We start from the raw sequence: 18,872 nt of genomic DNA, 5'->3' as shown, positions 1-18,872 counted from the left end.
TTTCTTATAAATGGAATCATGTAATATGTGACCTTTTGTGTCTGACTTCTTTCACTTAGCATAATGTTTTCAAGGTCTGCATTAGTTTTTGAGTTGCTATAACAGAATACCTGAAACTGGGCAATTTATGAAGAATAGAGGTTTATTGGGCTTATGATTCTGGAACAGCTGTGTCTTGTGCAGACCTCAGGCTGCTTCTACTCGTGGAAAATGGCAGGCCAGCCCAGTGGTACAAGCACATCATGTGGTGAGAGAAGAGGGAGATTTTAGGGTCCTATAAACAACCATCTCTCTCGGGAACTAATATAGTGAGAACTAGTTCACTACCCCCACCCCCCAGGGAGAGCATCAGTCCATTCATGAGGGATCTGCCCTCATGACTCAAACAGCTACCAACACTGACAAACTGGGGATCAGATTTCCACATGAGTTTTGGGGGGATGACACATCCAAACTCTATCAAGGTTCATACATTTTGTAGCATGTATGAGTAATTCATTCCTTTTTATGGCTGGTAATATTCCATTGTATGAAGTATATGCCACATTTTGTTTATCCATTCATCCATCGATGTACATTTGGATTGTTTTTACCTTTTGGCTGTTGTGAATAGTGCTGCTGTGAACATTTTTGTGCAGTTATCTGTTTGAGTACCTGTTTTCAGATACTGTTTTTATTTTGGGTATATCCCTAGGAATGGAATTACTAGATCATATGGTAATTTTATGTTTAACTTTTTGAAGAACCACCAAACTTTTTTCCTCAGTGGCCGGACCATTTTATATTCCTGCTAACAATGTTCAAGGGTTCCAGTTTCTCCATATCCTTGCCAGCTCTCATGTTCTGTTTGTTTGAATTATAGCTATCCTAGTCGGTGTGAAATGGTATCTCATTGTGGTTTTATTGTGCATTCCCCTCATGGCTAGTGATGTTGAGCATCTTTTCATGTGCTTGTTAGCCATTTGTATATCTTTGTAGAAATGTTGTTTGTCTTTTTGTTGTTGAGTTGTAAGAGTTCCTTTATGTATTTTAGATACCAGACCTTTATAAGGTATATGATTTGCAGATATTTTTCTCCCATTCTGTAGGTTGCCTTTTCACACTCTTGATAATATTCTTTGATGCACAGAATTTTTTTTAATTCTGATGAAGTCCAGTTTATTTTTTCCTTTGTTGCTCATGCTTTTGGTGTCATATATAAGAATTTGACATGTCTTGCCAAATCCAAGACCATGAAGATTCATCCCTATGTTTTCTTCTAAGTGTTTTATAGTTTTAGCTCTTAAATTTAGGTTGATACTTCTAGAGTTAATTTTTGCATATGGTCTGAGGTTGGAGTCCAATAAGGACTGTTTTTGAATAATAAAATTTCATGGAGCCTCCCCATTGTACCTTTAGTATCCTTTAATTGAACGTATATACATACCAACCAAAAACTACTCTGGATTTCATTGTATTCTAAATTATTTTGCATTAAAGCAGAAGTTTTACATATATATTTAAAAATAGTACTTGTGTTAGACATTTTTCAGTTTGTGGGTTATATATCAGTAACTGGATATGGATTTATGGATTCCTTTCCTGTAACTCCATGGTCTGTCTCTTCTGAGTCTGCAGATCATAGGTTTTGTAGATGAGCGTCAGGAGAATCTATCATGACAGGGAGGAAAAAAGGAGCTAAAGATGAAGTTAGAATTTCCAAGGGCCCATAGTTGCAGAGACTTAAAGGGAAAGAGGGGAGATGACTGGGAGGTCAGTAACCAGAAGACAGTGGTAGAGTCTGTAAGGGCCAATGAGGAAGTAGCACTTTCTTTCAGGCAACAAGGATGGCTGCAGAGTAGAAGCGAAGTGCTCAGAAGGAATATGGTTTGGAAAAGGGATGGAAGCTTACAATCATCATCAGTAAATGACAGTTTAGGGAGTAGTTGAGGATTCTTTTAGTTCTGGAAAAATGCCAAACCAACACTACCTCCAAATAAGGAGTCAGTTGACCTTGTTTAGCATCCGTCCCAGAGAGGAGTAAGAAAAAGGAACTAAGGAAATTCAGAATGCTGATTAAATTTGAATTAGTAAAACTACATTCTGTGTAAGTGTGTTGTGTCTGTTTTTGTTTGGTTTTCTTTCCGTTTCTTAATAAAATTTCCTAATAAAATATTTTTAGTTTTATCTCAATTGAAAGCGTAACAAAAGGAGTTTTTCTACTTCTCGTGTAGAAAGGAGAGTTAGGTTGCTACTGTACACTTAGAGGTTAGGGTGGTATGTTGCATTGGCCTGTGACCATCTGATGGATCAGGAACTGGGACATACAGAAATGAGAACCTTGGAGGTAATGTGTTGGACTGTTGTTGCACCTATGGTCAAGGGCCTCTTCTGACCAGCTTTTTTAACATTTACAGGCTCATCATTTACAGGCTCATCAGTGACAATCTTTTTTTTTTTTTTTTTAAAGTCTCTTTCACCTGTCAGGTCTGTGTTCTCAAAGGGCTTTAAAGAAAATAAGGATGAGCAAGGTAGGACAAATAACTGAGAGTCTGAGGGGAGGGTAGAGGTAATGGCCACTGGTTCAGATGCCCTTTTGCTTTTACTAGGCAGATTGTCTACTTTTTCAAACAGAAATGAAAACTACGTTATAAGAAATGATTTGGAGAGGTATAAACAAATAATAGGTCTTAGTTATTTTCAGCTTTGTGGTGTTAAAACTGAATTTGTATGAATGTGTCTTTTTGAAATTTTAACCCCCCATGTGACCTCTATGATTTCAGGTGCTACTTGTGAGCAGTAGTCGCCATCCAGACCGATGGATTGTCCCCGGAGGAGGCATGGAGCCTGAGGAGGAGCCAAGCGTGGCAGCAGTCCGTGAAGTCTGTGAGGAGGTATGCACTGAGAAGAAAGGGCACAGATGTACCTTGTAATCGGGAAATTGTCCTGTCTGTGTTGTTGTTTAGTTTATCACTACTCACTGAATAAACATACTCCTGATCACAGAAAGATGGCACTTAACGTGCCTTCTTTATTAAAGGGATGATTGAGTTATTACATGGTAATTTTTATCAGGCATTCTGTGTGGGAAGAGGGCTCGTAGTAGTAACTATATCTAATTATATCAGGCAGTTCTTTGTAATTTCCCATGGATCTCTTCCAGCATTGCCTCTATTACCTGTGGCAGAAGATCGAGAATCAAATAGTTCATCAGCCCTAGGAAATAAGAGGAGCAGGCTGCATTAGTATAAATGACTCATTAACCTTTGGATGAGGAGGCAGCCCTATTCTTCTGTGCTTCCTGGGTCCTAGCCATGGAATGGTGGTTAAAGCCATGATGCTGTTAGCCAAAAACTGTTAGTGGTGTAACTTGAGATAATAGTATCCTCTTCTTTATTTAGTCACGTGATGTTCAGCATACACATATTGAATTCCTGGGCCATGCCTGTATACCTTACCAGATACTCCAGAATAAACAGTCAAAAGTAGTAATGTCATGAACCTTTAGTTCCCTTATTTCAAGAGCCCACAGTTAGGGGGGAAACAGAAACGGATTGCAATTCAAAACCAGGAGGAAGGAACTAATGTTTCCCCATACCCTCTTGTGACAACACCATACTTTCCTCTGCTTATGTTATCTCATTTAGGACTTATAACTTGGTGGTGTAAGTTTTATCACCCCCATTTACTTGTCCTGGCCGTGTAGGTAGTGCTCTTAAAATCCATTTCCTTGTTCTAGAGGAGATTTAAGACAGATTCTAAGGACATATAAAACAGCACTTAGAACAAGTCTAAATTCTACATTTCTTTTGGGTCCACCTCTTGCTGAAGTTCTCTTAGACTAATGTTACCCTTGGAATACCTGAGGAATTCTGTTCCTTGTTCTGAACTCATTTAGACTTACACTGGCTATTCATTGGCTATGTCACCCTCGTTTTATCATGTATCTAGTATAACTAGATTATAATTTCTGAAGGCAAAGATCATGTTTCCCACTTAAAATCCTGTCTTCCTATGCCTAGTACACAGCTAGGTAAACAGAAAGTAGTTAATACATACTTCTGCGATAGATGGAACAGTGACTGGAACACTGCAAATGCTGAACAAATACCCAAAATGGAAATTGTCAGAGTATCGGAAGTGATAGACATTGACAGAGAGGATGTGAGAAGACATTCTTACAGTGGGTGGTGAGGAGGCTACCTGGTTTCTGACTCTGTCAGTTAATAGCTGTGTGACCTATGAGGAAATAACCCTAAACTACCTGGACTTTGGTCCCTCATTCGAATACTTTCCTGTTTACTCCATTATGGGAAGAGGGCTGGGAGAGTGAGGTTCAAATGAGAACATGAGTATGAATGTCCTTTGTAAACTATATATCACTCTGTCAGTTAGGATGTATGCAGCTGAAATATCATGACCCTTATTGTTCAATAACAGGTTTATTATATCCCATAACAAGAAGTCCCAGGTTGGCTAACTCAGCAGTATCAAGAGCCCAGGTGCTCCCCATATTTCTGTCCTGCCATCTTTGGTGAATTGGCTTTTGTTCTCGGGCTTGTCTCCTTATGGTCACAAGGTAGCTACTACCACAGCTCCATCCTTATACATTCTCTTCAACTGCAGGACACATAGTTTCGCCTCATGAGTCTCTTTATTTGGGGGAAAAAGAAACCTTTCCCAGAAGTATCCACAGCTTGCTCTTTATGTCTGGTGTTCCAGAGTTGCTTCACATGCCCTTGCTTAAACTAGTTCCTGGCAGAGCGAATGGCAGTTCCATGTTTAAATTAACAGAGCCTTCACCCTCTAGGGTTTGACTTTCAGAAGCCTTGTAGACTTTAATTTAAAGCAGTTTAAAAACATGGCCAATAGGAAAAGATAAAATCTTTAGAGTTTATTTTGTTAGAAATTGCTTATATTGGAATATGCCAATTCATGTTTATTCTATAATGTAAAAGAATGAACAGATGATACATAATTTTAGAATGAAAAAAATTTATTATGCAGGCCATACAGTTTCTGTCACAGCTACTTAACTCTGCCATTGTAGAGCAAAAGTAGCCATAGGCAGTACATAAAGGAATGGGTCTAGCAGTGTTCCAGTATAGCTTTATTTAAAAAAACAGTGAACTGTAGTCCCTGGTTTAAGTCCTTGCTACTCTGAGTATGTGGTTGGTAGACTAGCAACAACATCAGCATCAGCCAGAAACTTGTTAGAAATGGAAGACCACAGGCCCCAATCCAGACCCACTATATCAGAATATAATTTTAATAGGATCTCCAGGTGATTTTGAGAACCTGCTGCATTAGAGCATTAAATTCTTACCAGTGAGTGTTCTGAGAATTTCTCCTGATGGAGCTGTGGAAAGAAATGGTGTCTGAGGGATGAACTCTGAATTGGCTGCCTCCACACCCATTCCAATCCCCTTCTAACACAGAGAAGCTAGAAAGCTAAAAAGTACTTTTCCCAGACTCTTACAGCAAATGCAGCTAGGTCTCCTTGATAAGATTTAGGTTTGCCCAGTACAAAGCACTTACACCAGACTGCTTTAGATAGAGTAAGGGTGGCAGGTGCATCCTTTTTGGTGACACACATTTTGACAGAGGAGATAGTTCTGGAATTAGCAGCTGTAGTGTCAACTTCCTGATTTGGTTGGTGGCTTTTTTAAAAGCATCTTCTTGATCCATCCCAGAGTGAGCAACTTTCTTGGTAACCCAGTTCTGCGATGTGTTTTGGGGGGTTTTTCCTAGAACCTTGGCTTGCAGTCTGTTTTTTCAGCTTTCCCAATGATTCTGGAAGCTGTTTTTATCCCTTAATAAATCTTTCTGTTAAACTAATCACATTGGATTCTATTGCAATTAACAATCTTGACCAATCTAGATTCCCTGTAATAACTGCTTTAGTCATATCACCCATCCTCCCCTTCTTGGCCATGCTAACCCATCAAGAAATTGAGATGTATTTGCAGAGCATCCTCCTCTAGAGAAGGGTATTCAGTGGCCCGTGAGAGAGCTGTCTGATCTATAGTGTGTCAGTGGTCTAATCAGACAGACCTGAATACATGGGAGAGTGAAACTGTGATAGAATCCAGTTAAGAATCTGCGCCTTCTTCATTGCTGTTTACTGATTGAATCTTGTATGTTTATTCAACAAATATTGAGTGCCCATCCATCTTTCACCAAGCACTGGGCCACATGCTGGGGATACAGAAATAAATAAAACACGTTTAGGTTTTGCTTTCTGAGCTCAACATTTCACCAAGAAGTCAGAGTAAATAGGAAATTATAATTTGAAAGTTAAAATTTGAAGGAGCAATTAGCATAGCACGGTAGGGGGCCTTCTTGGCAGAGTAATCAACTGTGGCACAGATTGGCTTCTAGGAGGATGATTGGATGGTTACAGACCTGCTCATTTAAAATTCTCCCATTTTGGAGAGATTTTGTTTGGGGGTGCACTAAGTAGTGTGGTAGTGATTCTGCTTCTGATTTCCCTAGGTAAGGGAGTTGATAGAGGAGGGGTAAAGCAAATGGTGAGCTTTTCTTTACTCTGGAGCAGAATTGGGGTCCCGCTTCCCTAACGGACTTGGAGTAATGGGGAATGCACAGATGTGGGCAGATCTTGTGAGGCAGGTATGATTCTGTACTTTACCCCCTTAGGCATGAGAGTACCAGAACCTTTGCCTGCTTCTTTCTGGAGGACTCTAAAGTTTGACTATTTGAATAAGTGTTAGGGCCAGTTGGTGGACCTAAACTGTGTAATTTTGATTTAAATCCAGTTGGCTTCTGTAGGTTCCAAGGTGCCTAAGGCAAAAGTGATGTTTGACAGTTACCATGCAGTCATGAATTCAGGCAGGTTGTTGCAAGACCTGAAATAGAGTGAAGGTTCTATTGAATAGAGAGAAAGGAGAAAGTTCAAAGACCTTGTGCAGAGACTTGCTACTTGGTTTTGGGAGTTGTGATTGGAATCTGATAGTTCTTTTTTAGAGCACATCGGTATTTGGCATCTGTCTCAGGAAAGCTGATCTTGGTTGTCATTACTATTGCTGTTCTGGTTTTGAGTATTACAGCTGGATTGTCCCTGCGTTATACAAGTACAGCTAAGATGCAGAAAACTACATGGTTGCAATAGGAAATGCAGCAAGGGAGTAGGTGAGGATAAAGGGTACTGTGCTTAACTTTCGTTTCCTGGAAATTACGTACCATCCTTTTGTAGGTAAAAGGAAGAATAGAGTGAAATAGGAGTAAAGTGCTTGTGAAACAAGGAAATGAAAGGTGCAGCACAGATCATTAAACTATATTTCTCATATCTTTAAGTATCTTACCTATCTTTTGTCTTGAAGGGGATCCCGATCTTGAAATTAAGCCTTGCCTGCCATTCTCAGTCTTAAACAATCCTACCTGTCTTTGAGCAAAATTTTCCCCTTCAGTCAGAGGAGAGTCATATCATTAAACCCCATACTTCATTCCATTATTATTGAGAGGATAAAGAAATGTCTATGAACTGCTTTGAACTTTAAAATAAGGTTCCAGATAAGTCAAATGTTGTGCAAGTAGTAAAAATTAGAGAAACGTGTTATTACAAAAACAGAAACAATTCATTGGCTTCCATCAAAATAGAATGGAGATCCAGGGTTCGATCCCTGTACCGACCAACTGCCCAAAAAAAAAAAAAAAAAAAAAAAAAGAATGGAGAGAGTGGTTTTTCCATTCTATGTCCATCAGCAGAGAATTAGACTTGAAATCACAGAGGATACTGATAGGTGTTTTTTATTCTCCTTGACGGGAAGCTTTTGTAAACAGAAAGCACTGTATAGAGGTTTATTTAGTTTTCAAAATGTCATGATTTCTTTAAAGTATACGTTCTATTCATACTTCTTTCATATGCTTACAGATCTGATTGCTCTATTTATAAGTGTAGGAGATTTTAGTAGTTACTTTTAAGGGGCCTTTGGATAATACCTACACCAGTTATTTGAAAACCTTCAGATGTTTCAGATTGTATTTATAAATTTAATATATTTGATTGCTTTTTAAAAAACCCAGTTGCCTGACTTTAAAAAAAAAAACCTTATAAAGCTCTTCAGTAAAAAAAGTCCTGTGAATCTCATATATTAAACTTATAAATAAGGTGAATCTTAGATTCTTTGAATATTGTAAGCATATTAAGATTTTTAACTTGAAATCACAAGTCAGAAATAAATTATTTAATTATACTTTTTAAACGAGGTTATAAGGCTGCCAGTCTAATAGGTTACATTCTTATAGACATTACAAAATCATAAAATATGTCTGGTCTCTTTCTTAACACAAAACTATACTATTTTGACTCTTTTCAACATTTTTATATTTAATTCTAAATATTCCCAGTATTGAAAGATGCTTACCCACTACAGAAACTGATCCTTCCTTTTGAATGAGGCCAGGACGCTTGGGTGACTCAGTAGGACACATTGACGCGGTTCACTTTTGTTCTGTAAAGACTCCATAACGTCACAAGGCTAGTGGTCATGGACTCCACATGGGGTGGGAATGAGTATTGAGTGAACATTCTGCAGTATCTGTCACACTTGGTTAACTTTGTGCGTCAGTGTGAAGGTTACTTCCTTTTTGAAGTCTTTATGATTTCTTCTAGTAGATTCATTCTTGTCTGTCCACTGCAGTCTGTACTTCTATTTTTTTTTTTTTTTTTTTTTTTTATAAATTTCATTTTCTTTTCTTTTTTTTTTTTCTTCTTTTTTTTTTTTTCTTTTTTCCGTGACCGGCGCTCAGCCAGGGAGTGCACCGGTCATTCTTATATAGGATCCGAACCTGCGGCGGCGGGAGCGTCGCCGCGCTGCTAGCGCAGCACTCTACCGAGTGCGCCACGGGCTCGGCCCTGTACTTCTAGCATCATGATATTTATCATGCTTTGTTGGTACTGCTTGTTTAATTGTCTCTTTTGTGCTAGATTTTACACTCTGTGTAGTCAGATACCATTCTTTCCTACTCACTGTTAAATCCCTGTTGCCTAACACATAGCAAATGATTAATAAAATAAGTGCTACGGTTATTGACCTATCGGAACAGCCGCAGAAATGCAGTTGAGGTAGGCCCTTTCAGGTTGTGAGGAGTAGACATATTCTTCAGGTCCCTCACTTAAGAGAGCAAGAACATAACATTGTCATAGCAGCTACTGTGCCAGGCTGTACAAAGCCAGAAACTTGGGTCACAGTGCACAGGCAGATATTACTCACGGTGGATGGAACGACAGTGGGCATTCAGCATAGTGCAGGGATCCTGGTCACACACCATTGGATCAGCCTCTCTCTTCCATTGTGGAGGACCCACCTTTCTAATCTCTTCTTTGCCTTCCAACTTCTACTTGCCTTTATTGAAAGTTTTGCATTTTCCTTCCCTGGTGCACCACTCACCTGTCTGTTGACTCTATCTGTATAGCTCACATTCATCCTTCTCAGGAGAGGACCTGATTGGTTTTACCTAGTTACAACTTCATGTAGTATGTATGCCTCTTTGGAGAGAGCTTCCAGGCCACATCATCAGCTTCTGGCCATTTTGAAGAAGATTGCCTTACCTTTGCATCAGTTGCTGATTTCTGACTCTTAGCTGTGCTCAGAGTGGTGAGGTCATGTGCTATAAAAGCATGGCAACCCATGCTAAAGTACCACCTGCAGCAGCTTTACTAAAGGTCCTGTGAATATAGTAAAATATTTACTCACACAGGAAAATGTTTGCAACACATCCCTAAGTTATCAAAGCAGAATGAAACAGTTTTTATGATATGAAACCATTTGGTGGGGAAGAAATGTGTGTGTCCATTTGTATAGAAAGAAGAATAGGTAACACTGCTTGTATACTTACTATGTGCCAGGCTGTGCCAGGCTGTTCCAAGTGTTTTGCATATGTTGCTGCATTTAATCCTCACAAGACTGTATGAGGTAGGAGGTGTTTTACAGGTGAGAAAAACTGAAGTTCAGTGAGATTAAGTGATTTGCCCAAACAAATTGTGCCCAGCCTAATGTTTTCAACTCCTCAGGTGAAATTTGAATTCAGGACATCTAGTTTCAATACCAGCCCTCCTCATGCTATGCTACTTGAATGGTCGTTCACCAAAATGTTCACAATGGTTATCTTCGGGTTAGCTCATAGGTTACAAATTCTCTGTATTGAGCATGTGTTTATTTTGTTACTAGAAAAAATTTCTATGTAAACACTAATTGAATGAGATTATTAAGCAGTTTATCACAGCATTGTCAGGTTTAGGTATCATTAAACGCCACTTGTTCTAAAGCTTTATTCAACCCAGCTTAAAAATTTTAGCATATTGGATGAATTTCAGAAACAGATAAATCTGTAACACTTGAAACATTAATACCCACATTTAAAGGAAGGGCTAGAATATTCCCTTTTGCATATTGGCCTTTATTTTTTAGCTGCTTATTGTCAAAATCCTATTATAGTGACCCCTCACAGAGTTAGAGGGACCAGGCTTTCTCCCAGGGCTTGTCACAGGCCTTGCTAACAGTGCATCTCCAGCCCAGGGCAGCAAAGGCTTATGTGAGCTAGCCATGTGACCGTCTCTGTAACAAAAAAGAAAAGTACTTCTTTGTGTGGTCTTCAGAGCTATTCTTTCTTGCTAATTCACTGGGAAAGATAACACTCTTGGCTGGCAGGGAAAAAAGAGAGAAGCTGGGTCTGAAACTGTTCCGTCTTCTGTTCATCTGTTACATTTCCATTTCTTTTACCCATTCTTACCTCAGCCAAACCAAGAGCATTATCACAAAGACACAGAACATCTGAAAACAGAAGCAGAAGGAGAAAATAACGTGCTGCATAAAGCGTTTGTAGGCAACCTGATAATTAGCCTATGACATACGACTACCTTTAAAAAAAAAGTGTAGTTCTCTGTGGCTTCCTCACTTTTGTTGTAATGTTGCACTTCTCTGCTGCTCCTTTCGCTCTTGCCACCTACTGCTTTGCCATATAAACTCACATCTTGGAAATTTCTTCAGGTCAATAATGTCTTCTTAGACTTCCCTGTACCTTGCTTCCTTCCTTCAAGTTTTTAGTACACTGTCATACATAAATTTAAAATTTCACAGCATGTTTGATTTAATCCACATACATTAAAGAAAGTTTTGAAAGTCTGGATACCTTAGTGTAGTATCATTAAAGTTGTCTTCCTAATGGCACCTCAGAGTTCAAAACTGCTTCTTGGTTATCTCTAGCCTTACTAATCTATGTTATGTCAGTCAAAAATTTATTGTAACCCTTCTTGATTCCATTTGTAGTTTCTGCTAAGAAGTGGAAAATGTCATAGGGAACTTGTTTGAAAAATCCGTATCTTCTCTTCCCAACTCCTGTACCATGTGTCCCCTGTCCTTGTAAAAGAATGTGGTACTCTTTCTTATATATATATTGTAATAGCCAGAGGCTCCATTTGGTATTACAGAACTGTCTCTAACAGGAAAGCAGTATTTCATGTCTCTTGTTATACAAGAGTAGAACATTTTAAAAGTCTGTGACTACTTGGGAGTAATTTAAGATATTCTTTTGTCACCTTTTTTTTTTTTTTCCAGCTCATAAATGTTTGACTCTATTTGGAATGGGGGAAAAAATGAAGGCTCAGTATGACTGTGTTGTATTTTCATCTTTACTTTTTACCTAGACTGAACAGTTATAAATAGAAGATGGAGGGTAGGGTATCACAGAATTTATGAGGGAAATAATGTGATATTTTTTTAATCTAGAACTTTAATTATAAAATACATATCATTTAGTAGCAAAAAATTTAAAATATGAATAATAAGAATATTTTCAGTCATTTTAACATAAGTAAAACAGTTTGGGGAATTATGAGGAAGTAATGTTGTAGACCAGAGGTCTCCAGCTCATAAGTTTGTAGGGAAGGGGACAGGCAGTTGACAGTGTAGCTCTGACAAAGTGGAGAGAGGCTGCCCTAGTTGGGATGCCACCCCAGCTCACCCCCAGCCAATTGTTGTCATGTGGGAGTTAAGATCCAGTGCATATGCTTGTATCAAAATATCACATTGTATACCGTAAATATATACAAGTGTTAGTTGTCAGTTAAACCCTGATAAAGCGAGGGGTCCATGGTGGGGGAGATCCAGTGTGGCCAGATCCTATGATGTTTCAAGAGAATCTGGAAAGCTGGATTCTCATGTGAGATCTCCTGATCTTTCAATGTGGGCAGGTAATTTGAAAAATTGTTTTTTCAAATGTTAAGGTAATATATGCATATAGATTTTAAAAGATAATAAGAATAGTAGTAGTACTAAAAGGCTTGTAATGAAAAACAACCAAAATATATGTTTCTGATTAGGTGATTGAGCTGTGTTCCAGATTTTTACCTACTTAATTTTGAACTGTAAACTTATAAACTTCAACCTCTTAGAAGATGTTTTCTTTTTTAGTCTCCTAAGTAATAAGTGAAAACAAATAAAAGTTTTTAATCTTGGAAATATTTTACTGTTTAATGGGAATGTTGAAATGAGAAAATGTATCTAGTTATAAATTGCTATAAATCAAGAGAGACCATGAATCGACCCTATTTGTTTGTTTAAAAGCAGGATTTATTTAGATATCATTTTCTAAATTTCCATTATTTAATTTTTAAAGGATTTAAAATCATATGAATATGAATTACTAGTAAACATGTATTGCTGTACGCATCTATAGATTTATCTTAAAAATAGGTATAAAAATAGACAAATAATTTTTCTATATGTTTGACATTTTTCAAAATACAAAGTTGGAGAGAAAATAGGAATAAATACTTATAAGCTGACCATACTCGAGATCTTGAGCTGGAAACTGAAGGACAGTCCTGTGATGGAGCCACTCTCCATAGACAAACTGTGCGTCAGTACTACTATGTTTTTATTTCTGCTGGGTAAGAAGACAGGTATTTTTAGTTCCTTTGGTCACAGTACTATAATTCATAAGAATTATCATGTCTCTTAGTAAATTGCATGTAATGGTTTTATTCTGGTCATTTATTCTTTTTAAAGGATTTAGTGAGAAATGTGGTTCGGGTGATAAAAAATTTCAGGAAAGACTTTGTTCACCTAACATGAACATAAATTTTTGTGTGAGGTAGCATCTTTAGTCCACCCTACTAGAAAAAGTTTATACACAGAAATATAGCAAGAGAAGTTAAAAGCTTATCCTTAGGAAAAATAATTTTGAATATATAGAATGAACCAAGAAAATCTACCATGTTTTAATGTAGAAAGTGGTATGAGGCCATTTTACATTAGAGTTACATTAGAGGACAGAATGAATTGCACAGATCTCTGGTATTACCTTTCAGGTCCTTAAGGAAATCAGTATTAAATCTCCTGTTTCTGGCAGGAAGCTTAGAAAGGGCCTTCCCTCTCAGCTACAGTTCAGGGATGAAAGGAAACCTTGGCATAGACATGGCCTCCAGTGAAGAGCCTAGCTGAGGTACAGTTGTGATGATCTCTGTGCTCAGCTTTTGTTTTGTGCTCATGTGGCCAAGTGTAATTCAACTCTGGCCCAGAGCATGGACGCCTCTTTGCTCCAAGGCTGTTTTGAAATAGTAAATGACTGCTCCTAGTTTCTCCCATGATTGCCTGTGTAGTCATCCTTAAGATGATCGAGTTTTTAGTGACTGTCTTTTTGGCTTATGTAAAAGTTGACTTTATGAAAAGTGGTACTCATAATGTTATTACACATTTGTACTTGTGACCATTTTAGTTTAAATATATAAATGCTTTTGACTAGGAATATCCGTCAGAGTGGTTTGTAAAATTTTAAACTTAAAAATAGAAACAAGCCGGCTGGTCAGCTTAGTTGGTAGACCATGGTGCTAACAACACCAAGGTCAAGGATTTGGATTCCCATACTGATCAGCTGTTAAAAAAAAGAAAAAAGAAAAAGTATACATAGAGAGAAATAGTATAATCTGAACAAGACAGGGCTCTTATTCTGAGGGTTAAGTGCTGCTTCTAAGCACTTGGTGATGCTATTAGTGCAGCCAAATTTGGTTACTTGATTAAGCTGGTATCTCCGATAGCTTACTATTTTTCTGATTATAAAATTAATGTTCCAAGTAGAATGAAAAGACAGCACAAAGAAAATGGTATATTACCTTAATTTCATGGCTATTTTTTCCCCCAACTTTTTCATCATGAAAATTTTTAGACATACAAGAAAATTTTTAAAATAGGAAAACAATCACTGTATATGTGTGTTTGTATGTATATAAATAACATATTTTGACCTTTTGCATATTTGCTTTATCTCTCTGTATTGATATTCATCCCCCCTCTTTTTTTTTTTTTTTTTGGCTATACCATTTGAATATAAGTTGTAGATATCATGACACATCACCCCTAAATTCTGTTCTTTAGAATACATCTCTTTTTTTTTTTTTTTCTAGCCAGTGAGCAAATCGGCCATCCCTATATAGAGATCCAAACCCGTGGCCTTGGTGTTATCAGCACCGCACTCTCCCGAGTGAGCCACGGGCCAGCCCTAGAATACATCTCTTTAGATGTATTCTCCTAACCACATACCACTGTCACACCTCAGAAAATTCATAATAATTCTATAATATCATCTAATATTCACTCTATATTCACATGTCTCTATATTCGGTTATCATGAAATGTCTATTACATCTGTTTCTTTCCTTACCAGGACTTAATCTAGGTTTATACACTGCAATTAGTTGTATGTCTTTTCAGGCTGTTTTATCATAGAACCATATTCCTAGCCTTCTCCCACTCCTAACCCCATGATACTAACTTTTTAGAAGAGTCCAGGGTAGTTTTCTTAGAGAATGTTTCACATTCTGGTTTTGTTTTGTTGCTTCTTGGTGTCCTTTAATTTTTTTCTTTATCCCCTATATTTTCAGCAGCTTAGTCTAGAACAGTGCCATCCAGGAGAACTTGCTAAAGTGGTAGACATGCTGTATATCTGTGCTGTCCAGTATGGTAGCCACTAGTCATATATAGCTAGTTAAATGAATTAAAATTAAATAAAATTTAAAATTCAGTTCCTTAGTTACACTAGCCACATTTCAAGTGTTCAGTAGCTATATCTATACAATGGTCACCATTTTGAGCAGCAGGTCTAGTGACTTGATTAGATTTAGGATAAACATTTTTGACAAGTTGCTGCATAGGTGATGCTGTGTGCTTCCTAATGTTTAATGTCAGGAGGGAGGCACATAACGCCAGATTGCCTTGCTGTTAGTGATAAAATGTTTGATCAACTTATAAGTGCCAGATCTCTCCATTGTAGAAGTATATTTCTCTCTATGCAGCAAAATTAGTATGTAATCAATGGCACAGTCCTGCACTGTATGAATATACTGACCCCCAACAACCATTCCCCTAAAAATTTTAGCATCTGCCTATGAGCCTGACCAAATCATGTATTAAACACCAGAGATTGCCGAACAGTGATTTTCTAATTCTTTTTTGTTTTCCATTAGCTGAAATTCCTCTGTAACAGAAATCTCTCTTCTCCTTCTCCCTTTTCTCTCTCTTTTTTTTTCTTATTTTAAATACTACTCTGGACTCATGGATTTTTTTTTTTCAGCGTATTACAATTAATTGCAGTTATTATTCTCTTTGCTTTAATTGCTTCAGATTTTTAAAAAAGGGCACCACCCTTTCAAGCAGCTTTCTGTGTACTTTTGACAACGTTTGAGTTACTCCTTGCTTTCTAGCTCAGTAAAATGTTCTAGTCTCACCTTGAACTTTCCTGTCTTACACCTGTTATCAGTCATATTTCCTGGGAGTTTTCTTTTAGTAGAGAATGTTATATAGAAATCAAGGTCTTAGTGCTAGGTGTACTCACTGCTACTGGGGTGTTATCATTGCTTCTAGGCCCTTTTAGTGGATAGAAATAGAAAGCATATTAAAAAAGAAAAATCAAGGGCTGGCTGGTTAGCTCACTTGTTTAGTGTGTAGTGCTAATAACACCAAGGTTAAGGGTTTAAATCCCCATATTGGCAAGCCACCAAACCAACCAAACAAGGAATATACTAAAAGAAGAAAAATTGTGATTTCATGCTAATAATTCCATTTCAATTTAACATTACAAGGTTTTTTCTTTTATTTTATGTTTGTATCTCTTTTCTTTTACTCTTAAAATGCTGATGTTTAATAGCTTTATTCTTCTAATAACATTATTAATTTGTGGTTTCTAGTAACATTATTTGCTTTACCATTCAGTATGGAACTTTAAGAGATGTAAAATTTAGAGTGTTATAAAGCAGTGACTGCCAGTAAAGTTTTAATTGGCTTACACATATTCATGCTGAAACACAAAACTGAATAAATGTATTAGGATGGAAGCACCAGTATTATCAAGAGAAACATTATAGGGCCGGCCTGTGGCTCACTCGGGAGAGTGCGGTGCTGATGACACCAAGGCCACGGGTTCGGATCCTATATAGGGATGGCCGGTTTGCTCAATGGTTGAGCGTGGTGCTGACAACACCAAGCCAAGGGTTAAGATCCCCTTACCGGTCATCTTTTAAAAAAAAAAAAAAAAGAAAGAAACATTATAGAGCCTGAGAATGGATTCTAACCTGTTTAATGTGGACCTCTTGATTTTAGGGAGGGGCAGTGGTAGGGGGATAGAATAGAATAGCCATGGTGTTAATTTGCATGATTTAGGGATTGAATCTGGGTTGGTTTGAATTGGTGGTAAATGACAAGACAGTATTAGAGAGGAAGTAATTGGCACCAGCAGGAGGCTGTCACTTAGCTTTTCTTTGTAAACCTGGATTATACTAGTTTGACTTACATTAGGTACAATTGCTCCTCTTTTAGCCCATTTGGGGGCTGCTTTCAGACAGAGAAATAGTAAAATGAGTTAGGAAACATAACCTAATAACTGAGTATGAAGGTTATGGTATTGCTTATGTGTACATCTTAGACCTGTAGGTGCCTTTATTGGTGTGTTGATAAGGATGTAGGTTGGTGGACTCGTGTGTGTACAGTTAACCGTTCTCTACCTTTGTTCCTACATTTGCTAAATGATTGCTTAAATCAGAGTGGTTCTCAACCTTGTCAGACCCTACACCTCCTTTCTATAATAAATGTGTTATAATTAATACCTTCTTCTGTATTAACATTTATAAACTAAAAAGAGTTGGGTTCTATGCTCAGATAGTTAAAACCAGGCTTCCCACCTACATAAATGTGTGGCAGGACTTTGAAAAGTCATGCAGAACCATTCTTGGTGAGACCATCCTTCCTACTGCAGGACATCTAGCAGTCCTGGTCCCTTCCTACTATATTCCAGACATGCCCCTCCCTCCCAAGTCATTATGAAAACCAAAAACACCCTCATGCATTTCTTCAGTGCCCCCGGGGCAGTCAGATTTGTGGAGAAATGCTATTTTGGATGATCAGGGAGTTCCTTTTGTTTCCCAGGTTCTAGTTGCTTAGTTACTCATGCTTAATTAGTAACTTTTTGTCAGCTTCCTGCTGTGGGCTTTGTTGGGGTTGGGGCTAGTGTCCTGACCATAGCAGATGAAGTAGAGGGAAAGAACGGGTCATGAGTGTAGCAGGATGGTAGAAGGCTTTGACAGCATGGCAGAGTCCACAGTTGAGGAGGCTGTAGGACCTGGACATCTTGGTGAGAGTGTAGTGCTGCTCATGACTTGCAAGCCCATGGAATGGACTGGGAAAGATAGTGATGGTTGTTCTCTGGGCTTTCCTACTTCTAAGCAGAGAAGAAATATGTGAAAAAAATAAATATTCCATCTCACTGGTCATCAGATAAATGCAAAATAAGACAAGTTGGTATTTTGTTCCTATCAGATTAGCCAAGATTTAAAAACAAATTCTTTCAATTATGACGAAGGAGGCAGCATGTATTAAGAACCTTAAAAATGTTTATGCTGTCTTGGACCTTGTACCCGAGTCATTCCAACTGCTTTCCATTTCAGGACACACCACACATCTAATATAATGCATATGGTTTCCTCTTACTAGAAAGCCTGCCCTATCCCCTTGCTACCTGGGGACACGTCTTTGGGTTTTCAGCTTAGTCACTACATTTTATGGAAGCTTTCATGACTTTCCAGGCTGGTTTTAAGTGCTTCTTCCACCATTCCACTGTAATTTAAATTTCAAGTATATTTTTCCTGTATGTTTGTATTTAGTGTGGACATTTTAAAAACAGAAAAGTAAAAAGAACAAAATTTAAAATGTTCATACAGCTTTTTTTCCTCAACTGTAGGTTTCTCAAATATCAGATATGGAAGTGAGCTGAGAGGTGAGGCAGGAGTTTTCTAACTTTTCTCTTTGCTGTCATTTTGTACTTTTCCTCTTGCTACAGGCTCGGACACATTAGCCAAATCTTATAACTTTCTATGCCTCTTGTTTGTGAGTATATTTCACCCCAGCATTTTCACTTCTAAGTATCTGTCAAGAAATGCTTATTCATGAGCACAAGGAAGCATGTACAAGAGGTACATCACAACTTTATTTGTAGTAGCAAAAAACTGGAAACAATCTGTGTCCATCAGTAGGAGAATGATTATGTCAATTGTGGCACATTCATATTATGTATTACCATCCAGCAGTTTAAAAGTAACGGAGGAAATCTGTATACCCTAATGTGGAGAGTCCTCCAAAAATAGAGATAAATGACAAGTGTGATCCCATTGTGTAAAATAAAATGTTCTAAAGCATGTTTGTATGTGTTCATATACGTATGTAGATATATAGAATGGATTCTGGAAGGAAAAAACATTAAACTGATTAGATAACCTCTGGGGAGGGAAGCTTGACTGGAAGGAAGCCCATGGGAACTTTTGCTTTATCTAAGGTTTTTTTTTTTTTTCTTTTTTTGGTCTTTTTTGTGACCGGCACTCAGCCAGTGAG

The 18,872-nt window shown here is 37.8% G+C and overlaps 1 protein-coding gene across 1 annotated transcript in view; it reads left to right on the top strand.

Moving 5' to 3' along the window:
* NUDT3 (nudix hydrolase 3) overlaps positions 1-18,872 on the top strand; it is a 99,191-nt gene that overhangs the window by 52,537 nt on the left and 27,782 nt on the right. Inside the window, exon 2 of the mRNA XM_063097348.1 lies at positions 2,763-2,873. Coding sequence (XP_062953418.1) covers positions 2,763-2,873 — 111 coding nt within the window. The remainder of the gene's footprint in view (positions 1-2,762; positions 2,874-18,872) is intronic.

The sequence above is a fragment of the Cynocephalus volans genome, chromosome 5 (assembly GCF_027409185.1).
Source record: "Cynocephalus volans isolate mCynVol1 chromosome 5, mCynVol1.pri, whole genome shotgun sequence".
In the NCBI taxonomy this organism is placed as follows: domain Eukaryota; kingdom Metazoa; phylum Chordata; class Mammalia; order Dermoptera; family Cynocephalidae; genus Cynocephalus; species Cynocephalus volans.
This window is presented reverse-complemented; position numbering and strand designations above follow the sequence as displayed.